General features: G+C 36.7%; 3 protein-coding genes across 3 annotated transcripts; all 3 read left to right on the top strand.

The window, feature by feature from the left end:
• The first annotated feature begins 1,450 nt into the window (after positions 1–1,450).
• Positions 1,451–2,497, top strand: LOC112460266. The gene is made up of 2 exons (XM_025024873.1): positions 1,451–1,934; positions 2,208–2,497. Exons 1-2 carry the CDS (start codon positions 1,451–1,453, stop codon positions 2,495–2,497), a joined length of 774 nt encoding a protein of 257 aa, XP_024880641.1.
• A 5,873-nt stretch (positions 2,498–8,370) lies between these two features.
• LOC112460323 lies at positions 8,371–10,502 on the top strand. Its single transcript, XM_025024966.1, has 3 exons — positions 8,371–8,636; positions 9,215–9,387; positions 9,613–10,502. The coding sequence occupies exons 1-3, from the start codon at positions 8,371–8,373 to the stop codon at positions 9,933–9,935; spliced, it is 762 nt and encodes a 253-aa protein (XP_024880734.1). The 3' UTR covers positions 9,936–10,502.
• Positions 10,503–11,632: 1,130 nt separating this feature from the next.
• On the top strand, positions 11,633–17,578 carry LOC112460327. Its single transcript, XM_025024970.1, has 5 exons — positions 11,633–12,050; positions 12,542–12,936; positions 16,200–16,593; positions 16,828–16,887; positions 17,253–17,578. The coding sequence occupies exons 1-5, from the start codon at positions 11,633–11,635 to the stop codon at positions 17,498–17,500; spliced, it is 1,515 nt and encodes a 504-aa protein (XP_024880738.1). The 3' UTR covers positions 17,501–17,578.
• Positions 17,579–20,245: the final 2,667 nt, after the last annotated feature.

The raw sequence follows: 20,245 nt of genomic DNA on the forward strand, positions 1-20,245 counted from the left end.
ATCAAATATATCAATGACCGTGAACGTCAAAGTGCTTTCTATTGTACATCCGCGATGTACAATATTATTTCGTCTTCAGCAGCTGGTATCTCGTGTTTTCGACGGCGGATCATTCCGAGGTGCGCCTTTCATTTTCAATCTTGTTCTTATGCCTCCACGAACTCGAGCGGTGACGAGAAATTAGAGCCGAGGAACAACAGCGGGAGCATCGAACCGAATCGACTGGCAGCCGATGCGTATGTAGCGGCGCCGCCCACGCACAAGAGGGACAACGGAATAACGATACGGACGAAATGCGGTTAAACCGGTCGAATTAAATCGGCGAGATACCAACGCGAGATGCGAGCGGGGTGGAGGACAATGAAGAAGAAAAAGAAGAAGAAGCCCGCGGAGAGGAAGCATGGCGGCAAAACTGTGGTGGAACCACTCGGATGCGTCCGACGTGTCGTTGGTGGGAGGCAAATCCGGAGGGAGAGCTTGAGAGATCATGACGCGCGTACCGGTGGAATTCTGCTCTCTACTCTCGTCTCCCGGGTGGTTGGTTTAAACGCAAAAGCAACCGCTCTCAAATCAATGTCCGCGAACATGAAAATAGTCGCGCAATGGTGGTGTACACCGATGCCAACCGGGTGGGGAGAATATCGCTCGGTACGGAGGTATACCTGGCTAGATATATAGAGCTAGGGCAGGGCTTCCGTTACGTACAGTCTACTTAGAGTGCTCTCAGCTATACACGCATCTCGTGGTGGCACGCATCGTGTTAAATTAAATAGAAGTCGGTAGCCCTGTGGACGCAGCCGGATAGCCGAGGGAGAAGCGAAGGACGAGACGTTTGATTTTTGTATCGAGCCGCGTGGAAGGTACAGTGCTTGATTGGGACTTGCGCGGCTTAATTCGAACCTTCGGCGATCGCATTAAGTGTTGTCTATAAGAAGGTCTTATAGACCTGTGATATATACGGGAAGCATATATGAAATTTCAAAAATGTATCCTAATTGATTCAGATAGATAACACAAAAGTGATTGGATTATTCGAAGAATATCATGATTCTGGATAGAAATTATGTTTTGAGATATATTATGCGGCATGAAGTGCTTTTAATTTTAAGGAAATTAACATTTTTCTACGTTTACCAAATTTCATAAACTTTAATTAATTTTAATTTAACAATATAATTAATTGTGATATAAATAATCATTTTTATAATTTAGAATTTAAAACTATATTGAAAAATTATTTGTGCTTACACACATACACACACGCACACACAAAATTAAGTAATTGTTTCATTTTTTATTAATTGATTTATTTATTAATTGCCTAACAGAGTTAGAGTTGTCTTGATTCCATATTATTTAATTATGAATCATATTATTGGTGTGTTAATTTATTGTTATAAAAGCAAATGTTGAATCGATTTCTTTTATAGATTTTTCTTCACTTTGAAAAATGAAACGGTTCGCGCGCTGTTACGTATGCCTGGCTGTATTATTGACAGCGGTCTCTGCGAGATCGGCCGAAACTAATCCCACGTCTAACTCAATCAACGAGCAACAAACCGCAAGATCGAATAGCAATGGCATATTTGGCGACTTACGTTACGTCTATCAAGTATACAAGGAATGTTCCGACACGGAACTGAGTCCTTGCCTGAAGCTGAAGCTCTTATCGGCTATAGATAGGGTTTCTCGGAGCGCTCAATTGAATGTGGCTGATGGCGTCACTCTGGTTCAAGATGAATCGGCTGCTAACGAATCCGAACCGGAAAAATCTCTGCAGGAAATCGAAGCCAGTTTACCCCGAGCATTGGAAGATAAAGAGGATGCTCTCAATGGCATGATTTTCGATAAAGTCGCCAAATTTTTTCAGAGTCACACTCTGAAGCTGAAGTTACCAAACGTAGAGGAACTTCAACGTAGTTTCACGGAAGAAGGTATATAGGAAGACACCGTTAATAAAGTTATTCAACGAAAATTATTTATTAATAATAAAATATGAAAAGTTTAATTACTTGATTAATTAGATATTCTTGCACTATTTTCGATAAATGTATGTTGAATATAATTGCAATTTAAATCTTTATTATGAAGAAATTAATTTAAATCTAAAATTAATTGTTTGTTATAATTCCATTATTTTATTGTTCGTTAAACACATATAGATTTCTTCCGTCAGATTGTAATTACATTTTCTTCTCTATGTCTAGGTCGTAAGAAGAAAAATAAAATGGGTGGTCTTCTCGCTATTCCTCTGTTAATTGGTGGTACGTTAGTACCCCTGGCGCTCGGTGCTCTCGCGCTGTTGGCTGGCAAAGCGCTGATAGTGAGCAAACTTGCGCTCGTACTCGCTTCTATTATTGGATTAAAGAAACTTGTGTCTGGCGGCCACGATCACGGACACGAAGTTGTTCAAGTCGGGGGAGGACATGCATCGGGCGGATGGGCGAGATCGGGACATGATATCGCCTACTCTGCATACAAACCATTGTCAGCATAGGAAAAAAATTTATAAACGTTATCATAGCATCTCTTTAATCACGTCGCTATTTCCTCTCGCGAAATTTCCTTTTCTTTCTTCACATAATTTTTATTTATTTCCATTTTGCGAATAATTCTTTCCAAACTGTTCGCGAAACTCTCATATCTGTCTGATCTCTCTTTTCACTGTCTCCTATCCAATTGTGTTCACTCTAGGTCGTCGCACGTACGAGGCCACTCATGCACGGATCATCTTCGGTATTTATTGTTTCACGCGTAGCTGCAATACGCTCGCTGTCATATAACATGTACATTTATTAATGCGCAAATAAATTAAGACTATATAATAATTATCGAACACAACCGTGTACCCGTTTTATTTTCTCATTTCACTTCCTGTCGATAAATTCTTGCATTCCTTGAATGAAATCTGCATATGCGTGACTGAATATTCCGAAATCATCTTACTGTGTTAGTTCGATCGTAATCTTATATTTTTGCGCTGCTCGTTGGAATTCCGGTATCGTCTTTTCGCCGATTGCGAGATGTTTAAAATTCAGGTGAAACTAACGGATGTCGACGATACGCCAAAATCGTAGAATAGCGAGGAGAAAGAGCAACGAGCGAGAGAGAGCGAAATACGTTAAAAAGAACACGAGTGAGATGGATGCGAGGAAACGATGGGGATGAGGCGTGTAAAAGAACTGGAGCCTGACCGACTGATGGCTCATCGATTCGGGACTCGATCGAAAGTAAGAGAACTCAATGCGCCAGACGCGATGGAAGATGAAGGAGTGGGCGAGGGAATATTGGAGGTGAAAAGCGCCGAGACAAATACGTGAGATAGAGAAAGGCTTTTATAGCATAGGCCGAGTACGCGATGAGTTGTCTATCTGAATGACGGTTTAGCATCTTGATGCGAGCAACTGACGTCTCCGAGTCTCCGGTTGTTTCTCCGAGAAGAATAGAGAAAGATCGTCGGGATAGCGAGCAGTAGAATAGGACATAGGTACGTAGAGGGACCGAGAGAAGGAACGGCATCACCTACATACGAGAAACGCATGAATAAAACCTGACGTATCCACACAAACGCGTATCTATCCTTACGCACTTGTTCGATTCGCGTTTTGTTCGCGGCGGTCATCGTACACGTATTCGAGCGTGTGAACGTATGCGTGCACGCTCACGAGAGAGTCCTGCGTGTACGTAAGATGTACACGCGAGGACCAGTCGGTGGACACACACTTGGGAAGTAAACCAGGCCGAGCAGACTGATCGGGCCAGTCAGCATCCGCGCTGAGTCTTTTCAAGGTGCGCCTAACACTCTCTACCATACCGGAGAAAAAGTCGAGACCTGGTCCCCCGATTCTCCCCGGTACTCCGCGAGTCCATGTCTCTCTCTCTCTCTCTCTCTCTCTCTCTCTCTCTCTCTCTCTCTCTCACTCTTATATTTTTATATATATATTCTATGTTCTTGTCAATCGACTTCTCTGTCTCTCGCCCAAACTCGAAGTTTCGTCGATTTTCAAGAACGCATCTCTGGCCAGGTGGTCCCGTTTCTGATACGCGTGTCGGCAGGGCTCTTCCATATTCGAGTTCCGAAAGTCTTCTCGATGAATCGGGATTCAGAATCCTTCATTTCTTTTTCCTTATTTTCCTGGATACGACACACGTCGCTATTTTAATACTGCGTTTATGCATTCGAAGTAAGACTGTCTCTGTCAATTCGTCTCATTGTCAGTACTCATCGTGGTGTTCGTAGAAATTGCAAACATTAGTACCGAACAGCGATATAAAATAGGTTGAAGAGCTGACTAGAAGAGTGCCCTATGTAGGTCATACGCGGGAATTAGCACTAACTGAGTTTACATTAAGCACAAATTTATTCTCGTGAAAGTACTAATATCGCTACTTTCTTCGGCGACGAGTAAACAAATTAGAACTCTGCGCGGAGAATACCCGTATTTGCGGTATCGCGCGCGCTGTTATTACAAAGTGGCTATTAACCACTCATCTGCTTACCGACTGTTTGCATCTCGGCGGGTGTATCATTTCAATGACTAACTCCCGTTCATTCATCTTTGCGGCTTCATTTCTTTTTTAGTAGTCCACCGTGTTTGCTCTAAATGAATCATAGAGAGAGAGAGAGAGAGAGAGAGGAGCTAATTGCTAGGCAAAAAACTATAGAATCGCATGCAAGTGCAAATGAGAAAGAAAAGAGGCGAAAAAGAAAGGTAACAACTTTCGTTTCGTTCATTCACGCGTGCTTCCAGCGTGTAAGGTGCGAATCTTTTTTTTTCTTTTTCTTTCATATCCCACTTCGCGCTCCCAACGGTATCTACGGAGGAAAGCAAGACGGATCAATACTACGGTTTTACTAACCCGCATAGCGACATATAACGCATATAATAACTGCACAAAATTACGTACTTTTATACACGTTTCACTTATCTTTCGCATCATCATATCTAAAAAAAAAGATGTACGCTCTAATGATTTCGAGAATCGATGGATATATTATTATATATAAACGAAGAAACGAGTTTCATCATATGTAGTAAAAAACGTTTTCTTCTTTCTTTTATTGCGGTATCATTCTATTTTATTGTTTTTTTATCGTTTCGATGGTTTTGAACGTTTCGTAATCAGCTCACGAACGAACAGACGGAACAGGGATAGGTGGTATAGGACGAGGCATGGGAAGAAACAGGACAAACAGGAGAGCGAGAACTCTCAGGTACGAAGGCTTCACTTCGTGGGGGCCTTGACCTGACCTCGATCTTCGGACGAGTTCACTCTCGCCGGCGTCGAGAGGAAAGTGTTCCACCACCAAGAGTGCGCATGACTGCCACCCGGCTCGATGTACCATCCAGATTAGCGTTTTAGCTCGCGATGCTATGTACAAGTTAATTTGCTGTACATAATACAGATGTGTAACGCAATGGACGGCGGAACTTTCAGATTTGTCTGCTGATCGTAATCGGGGAACATTTGACTGCGATAGAGCAACGGAATCTCCAATGCGCAAGGAGAATAAACGTTTCTCGTGCGAGACGCGGGAAAAAAAAGTTGCGAGAACAAAGTGAAAGTTCCATGAGATCCATTGTATATTATGTATCCTGCTTCGTCGCGAGGAGGTCGCGAATAATGTTAACTGAGAGAAAGAAAAAGAGCATTAATATTTTAGAGCAATGAAATATATAGAAATAATTAATATTTACGTTGTTTTTACATTACAACATTATTTATCCTAAATTGTATGTATCGTTATAAACTAGATATTTAAAATTTCTTTCGATTTTCATATTTATATATTCTTAGAATAATATATGTATCCATGTCCAAATTCCATGTAAATCCATCCAATCCATTAAAAAACTTATGCTAATTAAAATTTAAAATATGACATCCAAAAAATGTAAAATATTTTAAATACAGATGATATGGAAAGAAAATATTTGAAGAATGCTTTAAAAGTTCCTGAAAACGTTTTGATTTTAAATATCTTTTAGATATTTTTTAGATTTTAATGTGATTATTGGAAACTTGATTTTTAGACGAAGATTTAACATCATTCATTTAAATAGCTCGTCGTGTGTTAAAATACCGTTTCGTGTAGGCAAATTCTTCGAATTTCATGACTTCGTGAGAACGTGAGCTGGACCGACCATTGCAGAGATTCGCTTGACCATCTTCGAACTTGAACACTTGAAGCGCGGAGAAAGTTAGCCGCACATCCGAATTCCTCGTGCACGGATATACCGGCAGCGATGAAATACTTTTGGGTATGTCTCCTCCCTTTTTCCATCTTTTTTTCTAGACAAGAAGCCTTCGGGTCACAGTGACGCGAGACGAGGCGAGACGAGGCGGGGCGAAGCGTGGCGAGACGCGGCGAGGCGCGGCTTGTCCTCCTGGAGGAAACCTCTGGCTTGAGCCCAACTCACACACATGATCGAACCACAGTGATGCGTGCACGCACATTCCATTTGAAAAACCGTTAAATGTTCCGTGCGACAGAGTCACACGGAATACATTAATTTCAAAGATCATTAACTAGTTATCTTATTGGTACCATCCAAAAGATGACCTTAAATCATGTGTTTAAGTCGTAGGATTAATACGACGAATAGGACAGAAGACAAGGAAAAGAAGACAAATGGGGAGGCGGATAAGCGGAGTGCAGTGGAGAATCGAGAGGAATGCAGGATCACAAGACACAAAATCCAAAAGTAACTGTTATCAGTAAAAATCAAAGCATGTTATTAGAAAATATAAATAAAATTAGACTAAAAAATGTAACTCCAGGGAAGCGCGAGGGAGCTTCGGCAATCGAGGAACGTTAGGGATATCACAATTCCAAATAATAATGAATCGCGCGACGCGACGTCTGTACTGTCGATTGCAAGACCATGATAGGCTCGTATAAAGTTATAAGCACGTTGGAAAGTTGTGGAGGTGTACGCGAGCGAAGTATCATCTACTTGATATTATAGTATAGAAGTATCCGGTGTAATATACTTTGACGAAAGCGAAATCATAAGCTAACTTATCGCGAGTGCTTGGTCAAATATATAACTGCTACTTCTCTATTAGCATAATATGAGATCTTTTGCAAATGGTGTCACGAAATTTCTCGAAATAAAAATAGTGTTAATTGCAGATTCTAAAACAAATCGCTTTTTTTTTATTTAAACGCAAGTGGAAGTGCACAATCACAAAAGAGACACAATTTGATAATAAATTGAATATGAACAGTCTCCTTATTCTGTCCTAGAAACTAATTATGACAAGTGACTCAATTCGGCAAGTCATCTCAAGAGTCATCCGGAGAGAAGACTACGCCAAATAACTTATGCTACCGCAGATAATTCATCTTTAATGCATAGCACATTGCACATGTGTCTCTTTGAAAGTTCTGACAAGTAGGCAATTCCTGTCGCAGCTGCTGTATCTTCACCATTGCATTTAGCAGGTAAAAAACAGGACGTAACACCTAAATCTTTCGCGAGAGTAGCCTCGCGTAAATTTCCATAGTTATTTGCATAGCGGCTAGCGCGAAATCGCTAAATAAATAAGAATCGCAATCAGTGGCACACCGGTGAATGATAACGCGCGACGACGTCGAACAAGTCCGCTTTCTTATATTCGTTTTTAATCTAAATTCCCAAAGGATACCCGCATTCCTTCTACCATTAGTCTCGGTACGTTCAGTGTCTTTGACTCGTGCCGAAATGTCTCCCTCGATTCGATCGTGGTCCGATCTTGGTGGTTCGGAGGAAGAGGCCAGTGCGTAGGTACACATCATCTTTCTCTCGTTTTCTCGTTTTCTCTCTCTCTCTTTCTCTTCTTTTTTCCTCGTCCTCTTCCCCTTGCGTTCTTGCGAATGTGCGCCTGTATGCGCATTACGCACACGTATGGGGCGGGTTTGTCGACAACCAACACACCCGTTGTGTACACAAACGACTTAAGTAGGCACACAGGCACACGGAGAGGAGAGCCGGTGGAGAAGGACCAGCAGTGTGGAGGCGCGTCAACGAGAGACGCATACGACACAAACGGAACGACCGCCTGGAGGAGAACCAATAGCTCGTATGGGTTGTAACCCGGCGGCAGGCGGGGGCCATCCGGTGGGGGCCATCAAAATTTCAAAAACGTACGCGGGCCCCTTTCGCGACGAGGATAAAAGGCAGCAATCGTGATTCTTTCGGGCAGTGTCGATACGATCGCCGTACTCGTTCGAGCGTTCACGTGCGAGAAAAAAAGGGAGTCGAAGTCGCAACGTCGAGGAAGCGCGAGGAAGAGAAGGAGAAGAAGTGAAGAGAAGTTTTGAGAAGTTGGAGTAATTAACTCGAGATTTGGTGTTTCCCTCGCTGTTCGGAAGAATCCGTCAAAATGTTCAAATTCGCGGTAGTCGGCGCACTTTTCGTGGTATCCGCTCTCGCTGCACCGGCGTCACAGGACGCGCCGGCGGCGGCGGCGCCGCCACCCTCGATCCTCGAGGAAGCCCTCGACGTATACGCTTCCTGTTCCGAGGAATCGAGTATCGCGGTGTGTCTCAAGATGAAGGCCCTGCGCTACGTCGACCGTGCCGCTCGCTCGGCCGACATCGAAGTCATTGACGGATTCAAGATCGTGCAGACCGAGGAGGCCAAGAATAGGTAAGAGAGACAGGATTTACTCGAGATAGTGATCGGTATGTCCTACGATGATAGTCGACATTGAGTGCAATTGGGACGTGAGAATGCAGCAGGTGATTCGTGTAGTGAACGCGTAAAGTCATATACAAAATATATCGTATTTCTTAAATATCGTCTATTGTATTTTCGTATTAAGTTAAAGTGTATAAAATTATTTACATAGTATAAGATAAAAAATATATATCACTGTTTCGTTACCAAACTTAGCTTGATTAATTATTTCATTACTTGTAATATTTGATAATTTTGATATTCAAATTCACTTTGAATATAATCAGAATTAGAGAAAGAAAAAGAGACGAAAAGAGCAAAAACTCGTAAATTGATTGTCCAATAAACTATTTGAGAGAATCAATTCTTTACTCTCACTTAATTACTCTGTAATCAACGAACTCTTGAATGCTACTTGATTCTATTTGACTCTACAACGTCCGGTTGTCGTAAAATTAGCATAGAAAGTTGTTAACGGACATTAAGATAGCTCGAAGCGTTTATGCAGATATAACGATCATGATAAGAGCATGTTTCTTTCTTTTCAGCCGAGCTGACAATGCAAGGTCTCTTAATGACATTGAAAGTACTTTACCTGCTGAGACCGAAGCCAAAGAAGCCGCAATTGATCAGGCTATTGTCGATAGAGCCTCCAAATTCTTATCCACGCATACTGTTGAGTTGAGCCTCCCCGAAGACGTTTCCCGTTCTTTTGATGAAGGTAAAATTTAATTTTAACTGATATTTAATTAAAAAAAAAAGAGAGAAGAATATCTTTGAAGTTTTAAAGTTATTTCCGTATATTTTCTAGACAGCAATAACATGTCGCTTGTATAACATTTGGAAATTTAATATAATATATATAAATGAAAAAAATTTGGATATGTCACAAATTATAGCCTTTCAAGAAAAATTGGAGGGTTTACGTTTCGGAATTATGTTTCAGCTCGTGGAAAGAAGAAGAAGATCGCCAAAACTCTGTTGCCCATCCTTCTTCTCCTGAAACTGAAAGCTGCTGCCCTTATCCCTATTGTTCTTGGTGGTTTGGCTTTGGTAGCTTTCAAAGCCCTCATCGTCGGCAAGATTGCTCTCATCATCAGCTTGATCCTCGGCCTGCAAAAACTGCTCGCTTACAAGAATCAGAGCTACGAAGTTGTCGCTCATCCCGTTCATGATTATGGACACGATGTGCACCACGACCATCACGGCTGGGCGAGATCATCGGCCGGTTCTGATCTCGCGTACAAAGCTTATAAACCTACCGAATAGTTAAAAATTATGCACAACTTCTCTTCCTTCTAATTTTCTACCTTCATTCGCCAAAGTGATCGTCTCTAATCCGACGATCACCTGAGAGTGGCGTGGCTTATCTTCTCAGGGATCCGCGGACAAGCTCAACTCGACAACGAAGACGTTTGTCTTACGACGCATACGAACGACTATATTGAACGACAATTCTGTATGGACGGGCAAACGACTGTTAGACACGGACGGTTACTGGATTTTGTGCGGACTGGATTTAACGGTACACGACTCGACGACTCCGACGACGATGCCGCAGTCGACGATCGATAGGGATGCTACGATCGCCGTGGTTCGATGTATATTCCGGCAAATCTCGACGACGAAACTTATCACTTTACTGACAACGACGAAAGGCTATACACTCAGAGATTATGAGAATCTCAAAAGACTCTCATGACAGAATAGTGGAATCCTGTCAGAATGGTAGAAGTCGCGCCCTTTCGATCATACTCGTGCGGTATCCTTTCAGAATCCTCCGTGTCTATCGTATGCGGAACGACTCGTAGTCAGTACTCGCACGAGACCACCAGATTTAATCCAATGATTATTTATATATCGATCACCCCGTTTTGGGATCATGTAACTTATCATATTATTTATAAATAAATTGTAATTTTTGTATAATATTAAAAGTTGACTACTTTATTTTTCCTCAAATATTTGTTCCATTATCCTTTACTACGACTAATACGAATTACGCCTAATATAAGATTGTTTTGATATGAGAATGCCTGAAATAAAAATATAGCGATAAACTATATATATGCGATTTATATACATAACTTTACATCGGAGTCAAAAACAATGTTGAAATAGGATGTTTAAAATTAACAGAGACAATATCATGCAAAAAACGAGAGAAAGATTTTTAAATATGCTATTCAAAAACTCAATCCAATATATATCTTTGCCTGAACGTCTTAAGTGGATGATATCCTTAGATCTCGTTTGTTCCAGATTTGCGCAAATTCGGCAATTATATCCGCGCTACTTGCGTTCCCAATTTTTCTTGCTCCGCTGTCAGGCCTGTCTCATCAATTTGACTATATAACGATCTTTCCGACACTCCATTCTTCGACCAAAGGAAATTACCCTTCTCAGTGCATCCGGTGTATCGACCAAGCGCCAGGCGCACGAAATACAAACGAAGTATACTTTCGCTACTTGTAAAATCCGCCGAGTGAAACCAATTGTTCTGTCGTGTGTGAATGCCCCCTTGTCGCCTATATAGGTGGGTGATCGTAGGAACAGCGTGAACAGTATTTTACGAGAACTTCATTACTCTGCATCTCCTCTGTGCGATAGAATTCTCTGTTACAATTTTGAAAAAAAATTTTCTAAACAAAATTATGACAGTTCGTATATGTGAAAAGCGTGCTACAAGCCAAAATTTCTTTAAGCGCCCGTTATCTTCTAGTGTGGATTATTTCTTGTGCTTGCCATCTCGGAATAAATTAAAATAAAAAGACTACGTGAAAGTTTTCATAAACCTTCCGTAATTTTGTTCAATTTATTTTGAGTCTTATCAATCCGATGTTCAATTTAATCTAAACACGTTTGTATGACGTGAAGGATCGATTAAAGTCAGTGATTCAAAGATGAAAAGCGAACTCCGTTATTTATGTCTGCTTGTTCTCGTGTCTACGAGTTTTACAGTGATTATGGAATCTAAGGAGCATATCACTCTGGATGATGGACATTCTTATAGCTTCAATGAAGCTTTCGGTGTATGTCTCGCGAAGAAAGAACACGGTACATTCGAATGCGTAAATCGTGGTATTCTAAGTGCCTTGCAATCTTTAAACGACAAGGAGAGCTTGGAGTTTGGAAAGATGCGACTGGACAGATCGGAGGGCTACGGCAGAGATCTTCTGGATCTGGACTACGATCCGAAAGATTTTGGAAATGTCGTGAAAGCAGCTACCAGATTGATGGAACGTCGTAATATTAAGTGGAATCTGGATAATATATATCCGGGATTACAGATGCGCATCGGACCAATGCTGAACGGAAACGGGATACTGGAATTTGTTCTTAATGAAAGAGCTGCTTCTTACGGCGATAGGCAGATTGGTACAGGTAAGCTATAATGTTGATTCTGCAAAATTAATCGCGCATTTTGACTTTAGTTATCATCTTTCAATTCATAGACAATATAAAAAGGAGTTTTTTTTAAATACATATACAAACTGTTGCTCTACTGTAAAACCTAATGATAGAACATTTTTACAATATCGTAAATTTTACAAGTATTTCTTATATGTACACATATGTGTTCTTTATTAATAAATTGTGCAAATAATCTAATGTAAGAATTACATGTGATTGTTACAAATTGTTTATGAAAGAATGATTACATAAACGAATAAAATTACGAAGTGCTTACTTCAAAAGATTGTTGCTTGTTACACGCAGAATTACCCGCGTTTTCTTAGCGCGGAATCAAACCTCATGCTGGTTCTTGTACTGGCTAAGATGTTCCAACCGGTTTCAAGAACGTCCTCCAGTAGGCAGCACGGTCAAGGCAACGGAACCGGTTGTAAATTCAAGGTCAAATTCTATCATTTCAGGAAGGCAGTTGACCAGACACATATTACTGCCATTTCTATTGGGTTTCAAATTCAATATGGCATCCCTGATCCCACTTATGTTCGGTTTCCTGTTAATCGTGACCAAGAAGGCTCTTTTATTGACGAAGACGGCATTGTTTCTGATCAGTCTTTTAGGATGGAATACGCTCTTTTCCGGAGCACCTGCAGCACCTCCTTATTCGGCGAACGCGTTCAATGGCTTCCATGCTTACGGACACGAGACACCTGCTGGTGTATACACCCATCACGATCATCATTTTCCGCAGCGACCTTACAGACCGCTGCATGACTATAGTCCTTATGATCAGCATGTTATTAGGGAAGTCGTCAATGTTTACGAAGGAAATAGCGATTCGGGACAGAATAGACAAAATGTAAAGAATATTGTTTTTGACTCATAATAAATAATTAATTGATAGTATAGCTTAAAATATATCGATAAAAGTTTTAATAAATCATTAGTATAAAATCATGACCAAAGAATGTTTATTTCTTCCGGATTTAAGTTTAGTTTACTGTCTTTCCAACAATTTATTTAATTATTTCTAAAATATAAAAATATCAACTTATATTTTATCAACTTTTGTTATTTAAGGACAAGATTCTTAAGAATTTAAAAGTTATTTTTTAAAACAACAGTTCTTTACAGTATCGTGTACAAATATTACAATTATACAATTTTTATATTTGTTATATGCATCAATTGATTATTAAATGGATAGTTTGATATAAAAGTTTAATTTTAAGTAAGATGCATTTTATTTTTTCTATATATATTTATCCTTAAATATTTACAGTAAACGCGTTATATAATTTCTTAGATAATATTTTCTTATCAATATTGATTTATTATAATCTATATTATTAAACGGTATTAAGTAATCTGTCGGAAATAAACATAGTAAGAAATGTATAGTATTTATTAGAATATAGTACCTATTTTTAATTTTATTTACTTTTGACATTAATTTTTTTTCTATTTCGTTACATTATTATATCATACGCAATCTTTATCAGTACAATTAATGTTGAAATGAACCTAATAGATCGAAAGAGAAGAGATATTTTATGCCGATAGAACGACTATTATTTCTTCGTCTGGATTGTGTAATAATGTTTTTATTTATGAGTTTACTTTCAAGTTCAGTTTCAAGTATCTGTCCATTAGTATAAAGAATTGTCACTGAGATTCTGATGTTTTCACTTAGCGATCCCATTAGTCTCAGTCCATTATTGCGTCGTCCTTTCTTTCGGTCGCCTAACTGTACCAGGTCTCTCTTTCTTCGTCACTCTTATGTTACTACCGTCCGCAAAAAACAGCGATGATTACATCCGGGAAACGCACATTTGCTTGTAAAGGAAAATACCACCGTGTCTTTACGGTCATGCAACTACACATACGACCACGTGCTCATAGCATCCTCTGTCAAGTATAACAATCAAGGTGGAAGCGCATCGCACGTTGTACGTTCGGTGAAAAAAAGCTTTTAAACAAGTTTATCGTCTATGTCCATCATCGTTTAACTATTCTTTGTTTTACACATGTTCTTGTACGTTACTAATTAGTTTATGTCTACGTATAATAGTATTAAGATATATGTATATATATGTATATATATATATATATATATATATATATATATATATATATACACACACTATATTAAGAATAGATTAAGATTTCCAATTAATTGTACGATGGAATTATTATTTAAACATTTTAAAAATAAGCAATATCGATCAGACAGCTTTTTATTAAGAGAGCTCGTTCAGGTTTGCGAATTTCTGATAGATAGGGAAAAGTGGCATTTACGGAAGTATTATTTTGCGAGAAATGACAATATTATCGTTGAGACAGTACCATTTGGTAATGAGACCGTGACAAAACTTTACATTTGTATATACGCTTTCTTCTTGATAATAATTATTTGTACTATATCATTAAAGTGACAATGAGTGAAGTGGATAATGAATACTTGGCCTCGTATAACAATCGATGTTGATTTGATTGGAATTTTTGAGATGATGCGGAACACTTGGCTAGTATGACAAATAGCCTACATTTGAAAGAAAGAACTGCGAGAATTGAATACACTGAATGGACAGTGTTAATCAAGTCTATTACTGTAATTGTTTCAAGTTTCAAATTGTTTTTCAAATGTAGCTCGTTACGGATCGTAAACTGTACGTACTGGATTAAAAGTATATCAAGTGCAACATTAATGAGTTTCTTGATATGTTCATTAGTCATAGTATATTGTTTTGCTTATATAAGCCTTACATTTGATAATTTCGAGCCTCAATAATCATTTAACAATGAAATCGGTGTACTTGTCTGATGTATGCCTGATATATGGTTCATGTATGTTTTCTTCATTATCGTGCATCAATATTTTAATAAAATGTATATTTTTTTAGGTCAAAAGCATCGCCCCAGTAAGCAATCTGCTTGCAGTATGATAATAGATTGGCAGTAGATTTGCTCATAAACAGATATTGCAATAGATCTGGTATCATCTGTATTCGCATTAAACTCGCGTTTTGCCGGAAAACCCTGCCGATATAATCTGCTGGCAAATTGCCAGCAGAAATCGAACAGAATCTGTCATTTCGTAAACATTTAAATGGAATATATTATTTAAATGGCAAATCTTGCTCAATTTTTGCAATCAGTTTGCTATTATATTCTGTTAGCAAAGTCTGTTATATTTCTACTGACATTCTATCGACAAAATTTGCAGTGAACGTTCAAAATCTGTTCTCTACAGATTTAGCTATCTGGGACAGTGTATTAAGTAACGAAGTAACTCTCTCTTACTCTTTCCAGTTTATTACTAAAACTTCACTTATCTTACCATAATAAAAGGTTTCAACTACATTGAAATTAAATTTTAACAATTATTGTTTCCTTTACTAAAATAAAATGCTTAATTTTAATTGTCAAGCATTTTATTTAAAAAATATTAAATGCAACAAGATGAGAAAATTACCCAAGTAATCTATACTAAAGCTATTATCTTATGTTAATATTGAACTTGCACAGTGTATGTAGTAACAATACCAAGAAATAACTGGCGTTGAAAATAAAGAAAACTCATTTCCGCATGACATTATTCTGTAACACGTAAAGTAAGTCATGCATGCAAATTGATGGATAAATCTACAACTGTTTCTATTTCTCGATACAGAGGTTTGCACTTATAATCATGTCTGGGTGGAGAATATCGTCTGTTTACCTGCATTCCACTCTTGATGCGTTGTTATTAACGACGATTGGCGCGGCGGAGTTTTAAGGTTCGTTTGACAAGCAGGTCAGAGGGATACTTACTTACGGGGCTGTACGACATTGTTTTGGTTGAGGGGTCTTTCCTTCCGTTGTGTAGCGTTAAACAGCGCGTGGATCAAGTACGGGCGCGTATACCAAGAATCTTAATGCGTTGGTAGGAGAGGCTAATGGGTGCACACTTATATAAGTCACAATGCAACCAGATTCTAACGAGTAGTCGGTAGGATTTATCGGACTGACCAGAGACTGAGAGCAGAGTGGAACTACAGACTAAAACGTAACGAAGGAGAAGCTGATCATTGTGCTAGAGACAGCTAGAAAATATCTGAAGAAGTAGAATCGACGAGTTAGCGTAAATCACGCAATCGCTTGATGATGGAAAAACGGCGTTTAATGATTTGGATCTTACATATCTTTCATCTCGCGATGTTCTGCAATTTAGTGACGGCTAAAAGTGAATTTACGAGTCTATTCGAACGGTGCAGAAACGAGAGGAACACCTTCGATTGCTTCAAACGACGTGCCTTGGAGATACTCGACTCGGCTATCCAAGATAATTCTGTGTATAAAATCAATGATTATATTTCAATTACTAAAGATCCAGCATCTATCGCCAAAAGTTACGACTCGATGACGTCTGAAAATGGCACGGAATTAAGTCTCGATCAGAAATTGGATAACAAGTTTCATCAGTATTTGACATCGAGAAGCGTGAAACTGACAATACCGGGCAACGCCTTTGAAGGTAACAGATTATATTATTGATAAATTGCGTTAGTAAAAATTTGTTTTATACACTTTTCAATTAAATCATTGCACTGTAAATTATAAAATATAATTATAATCTATAATACTTAATAATCGACGTTATTTCTTACAAATAAAGTACGATTTGTTGCAGTAAATATTTGACAAAAAAGGTTTTTTGAAAAGAGAAAGAATTTATTAACATTCAAATAAATATTTGCAATATTTGCAGGAAGAAAAAAGAAGAATAAGGGCTACGGATATGTAATAGTAGCAGGTGCCGTGTTAGCAGGTAAGTTTTCCTGTACATTAATATTAAACACTAATATTCTAAACATTAATATTCTAATTCATAGAAGAAATAACTTTAAAGTCAAAGTTGAGAAAAACATAATAAATAAGACGAGAAGTTCAATCAGCTTATTGTTAGTGAAGCTTCTTCAGGTTATGAACTACTAAACTATATTTTTGAACAACATTACTCTAACACAATAAATAAAATCTATTTTTTTACTGTGTAGACAATGATTTTTATTTTAACTGTTTCCTTATTTTGATATTTGAAATGAATAAAATATCTTCTAGCTGTAAATTTAATTAGTAGAAAAAAATCAATTCTTCTAATCTTGCTTATGGAAATAACTATTATTTGTTTAGGCATGATGGCGCAACTAGCTTATGGGAAAATTGCTTTCATCGCTGGTACGGCTTTGTTGACGGCGAAAATGGCCCTAGTTTTAAGCGCGATAATCGGCTTGAAAAAGCTTGCATCGAGCGGAGGAGGTCACGAAGTGATCTATGCGACTGCATCGGAACATCATGGAGGAGGTGGTGGTGGTGGTGGCGGATTTGGTGGTGGATACGGTGGCTGGCAACGAGCAATGGAAGTTGTTCCTCCAACCTGAATCATATTCGATTATCAAATTCAAAAGTTTTATGATTTAGTTACCGCATGTAATACATCTTCTTTGATGTATCCGATAATGAAAACATACTAACATATCAAAAATTTTTTTATTTAATTTATTTATGATTTAAATATTTAATTAATAAAAATAATTAATGTACATTACTTTCTTCTTTGACCCGAACAAACATGTTATTCCACAAAGAATAAATAATCCATAATATCATTGTTTGATAAACAACGTGTTTTAGATTTTAACTGTAGATTTTCCATTAGTTTACGAATTATATTTTTCATTAATATGTTGATTTATATTAATTGGAAAATGTAAAATCAAGATAGATATGATATCTTTGTTTCTACTGTTTGTATTTAAGAGAGAGATATTAAATATTTTTTATATAATTTATTACAATATTGTTATTTGATTTATATCTATTTCCATTATTTTATAAGATATGTTATAAGATATTTTATAAGATGTAAATACTAAAATAATTCCAACTTTAAAATATCACAAAATATAAATGTGTTTATTTAATAATTTTATGAACACTCTTGATATATAAATAATTGCATAAAAAATTAAAAGTATACATGAGAAATAAGTTAAAATTATGTATTTAAACTTTTTAAATAATTATATATAATATATTGTGTGTGTGTATTAGATTTTGTTACAATATATCTATATTTAAAGATTTACAAATAATTGCTATTGTATAATTTGGGTGTACAAGTAATTTTTCTATTACAAAATATTGCCTAAATTAAAGCTATTTTTTCATTATGGATATATATTTAAAGTATACAATTGGTAACTTTTGTTGTTGTCTTTTTCCAAAATATTAAACTCTGCTAAAGCACAGTAAGTCTTAATTAAGCTTATAAATAATTTAGTTTATAAATTATAGTAGTGTATAATATATATACACAGAATGATTCAAAAGGTTACTGCCAAACTTAAGAAGAGGGGTCAAAATAGAACAACTTTCGATTAGAAGCTTATGTTCTCCGAAGTAATCTTAAATCAGTACAGGTTTTTGAATGTATGAAATTCGGCTAATATACCAATGAAATAATCGTAATTTGCTACTTTTCCACTAGCTTTATTTTGTTTTTATTAAGGTTTTGTTAAGGAATACGCTAGCACAAACTGAATTTACAAAAGGTGTTCGAATTGGCGACCTCCACTTTCAATGCCATGCATTGCATCATCGAACAGAATTCTGGCGCACTCTTTCAAATATCTTAGATATTTCACATAATATTTAATAAAATCTTAATAGAAACGAAATAAAGCTAGCGGAAGAGCAAATTGCGATTATTTCATTGGTACATTATCCGAGTTCTAAATATTATATATATATAAGTGGCTTTATATAAATATAATTTATTTTATTTGCTGTGGTTGTCAATTTTTAAATACTTAAAATCTATTTCTATTAAAATATAAGTTGCCGTCGTTTTCGATATTCGTAAATATAATCATTACGGTCATCAGTATCATCACTACGATGATCGTAATCGACGCTTGAACTGTGGGTTTGTATATAGCTGGTATGTGGATGTTTCACTATTTCGTAAGAAACTTTTCCAGAATCTGAAAGAAAATTTTATTTATTAAATTATTTAATTTAATTTATATAGTCTGTTCTTATGTCATAAAATCCGTATCACTTTATAAAAACTAATCTTTCAAGTTTTATGATCAGAAAAATTTACAGAATGTATTTTTAAATTTGGAACAATTACAAAAATATATTGTAAAACGTACTGTTAAAACATACGTTAATAAATTCTGTTACAAAACAAAATATAATTTAATTTGTGCACTCTTTGCAATATTTATTTTCAGTATTCTTTTCCTATTTTTGACTGTAACCTTTCTGTTATTGAAAAACAAATATTTATACGCACTTTTTTAATCATAGAGACTAGAATTTTCAATTCAACAGAATTAAATAATATTTTTTATAATTTATGTAATTTACCTACTACGTACCTACCACGTACCATTCTTTTTTACAAGTGCGGCAATGGCAAGTGCTAAAGCTATTTTGGCTAGCAATATTGCCTTTCCTGCAAGAGCTGCAACGCCATGTAGTAATCCATAAATTAGCGCTGCTTTCAAAGCAGCTAACATGTAAACTATTACTCTACCGTATCCTTTCTTCTTTTTTTTCCGAGCAGAAACTGAAATTTAAAATAAATAAGTAAATTAATTTAGTACCTGCTATCTAGCTAGTTCAAATCGGGAATTAAATTAATCGAATCGATAATACTATTAAAAAATGGAGAAACTGACATTTATACGAACAAATATTATACATTAAATTATATCTCTTTTTTTTCCTTCATGCATATACATATATAATATCTGATCTAGAAGTATTATTTTTTAAAGGAATAATAACAAATGTAATAAATATAATAAACAAATCTAAAATATTCACAATTTGTTTTGATGTAATCATTAATTGAACTTAATTATTTCATGTCATACTTTCTTGCTTAATTGTTGGTTAAGAGATTTAAAATATCGACTATAGAGTTAAAAATTATAAACTTTCCTTTTCTTTTTTTTTCTATGTTAATAGTAGATAGCAAAAGTATTTGTGAATTATTTGAGAGATACTTCTGCACAAAGAAAAAAATGTTGCAAAATGCTTTTGTTTCATTTAGTATACTTATAATTATATATATATATATATATATATATATATATATATATATATATATA

Source organism: Temnothorax curvispinosus, unplaced genomic scaffold (genome assembly GCF_003070985.1).
Source record: "Temnothorax curvispinosus isolate PA1 unplaced genomic scaffold, ASM307098v1 QBEX01010444.1, whole genome shotgun sequence".
Lineage (NCBI taxonomy): Eukaryota > Metazoa > Arthropoda > Insecta > Hymenoptera > Formicidae > Temnothorax > Temnothorax curvispinosus.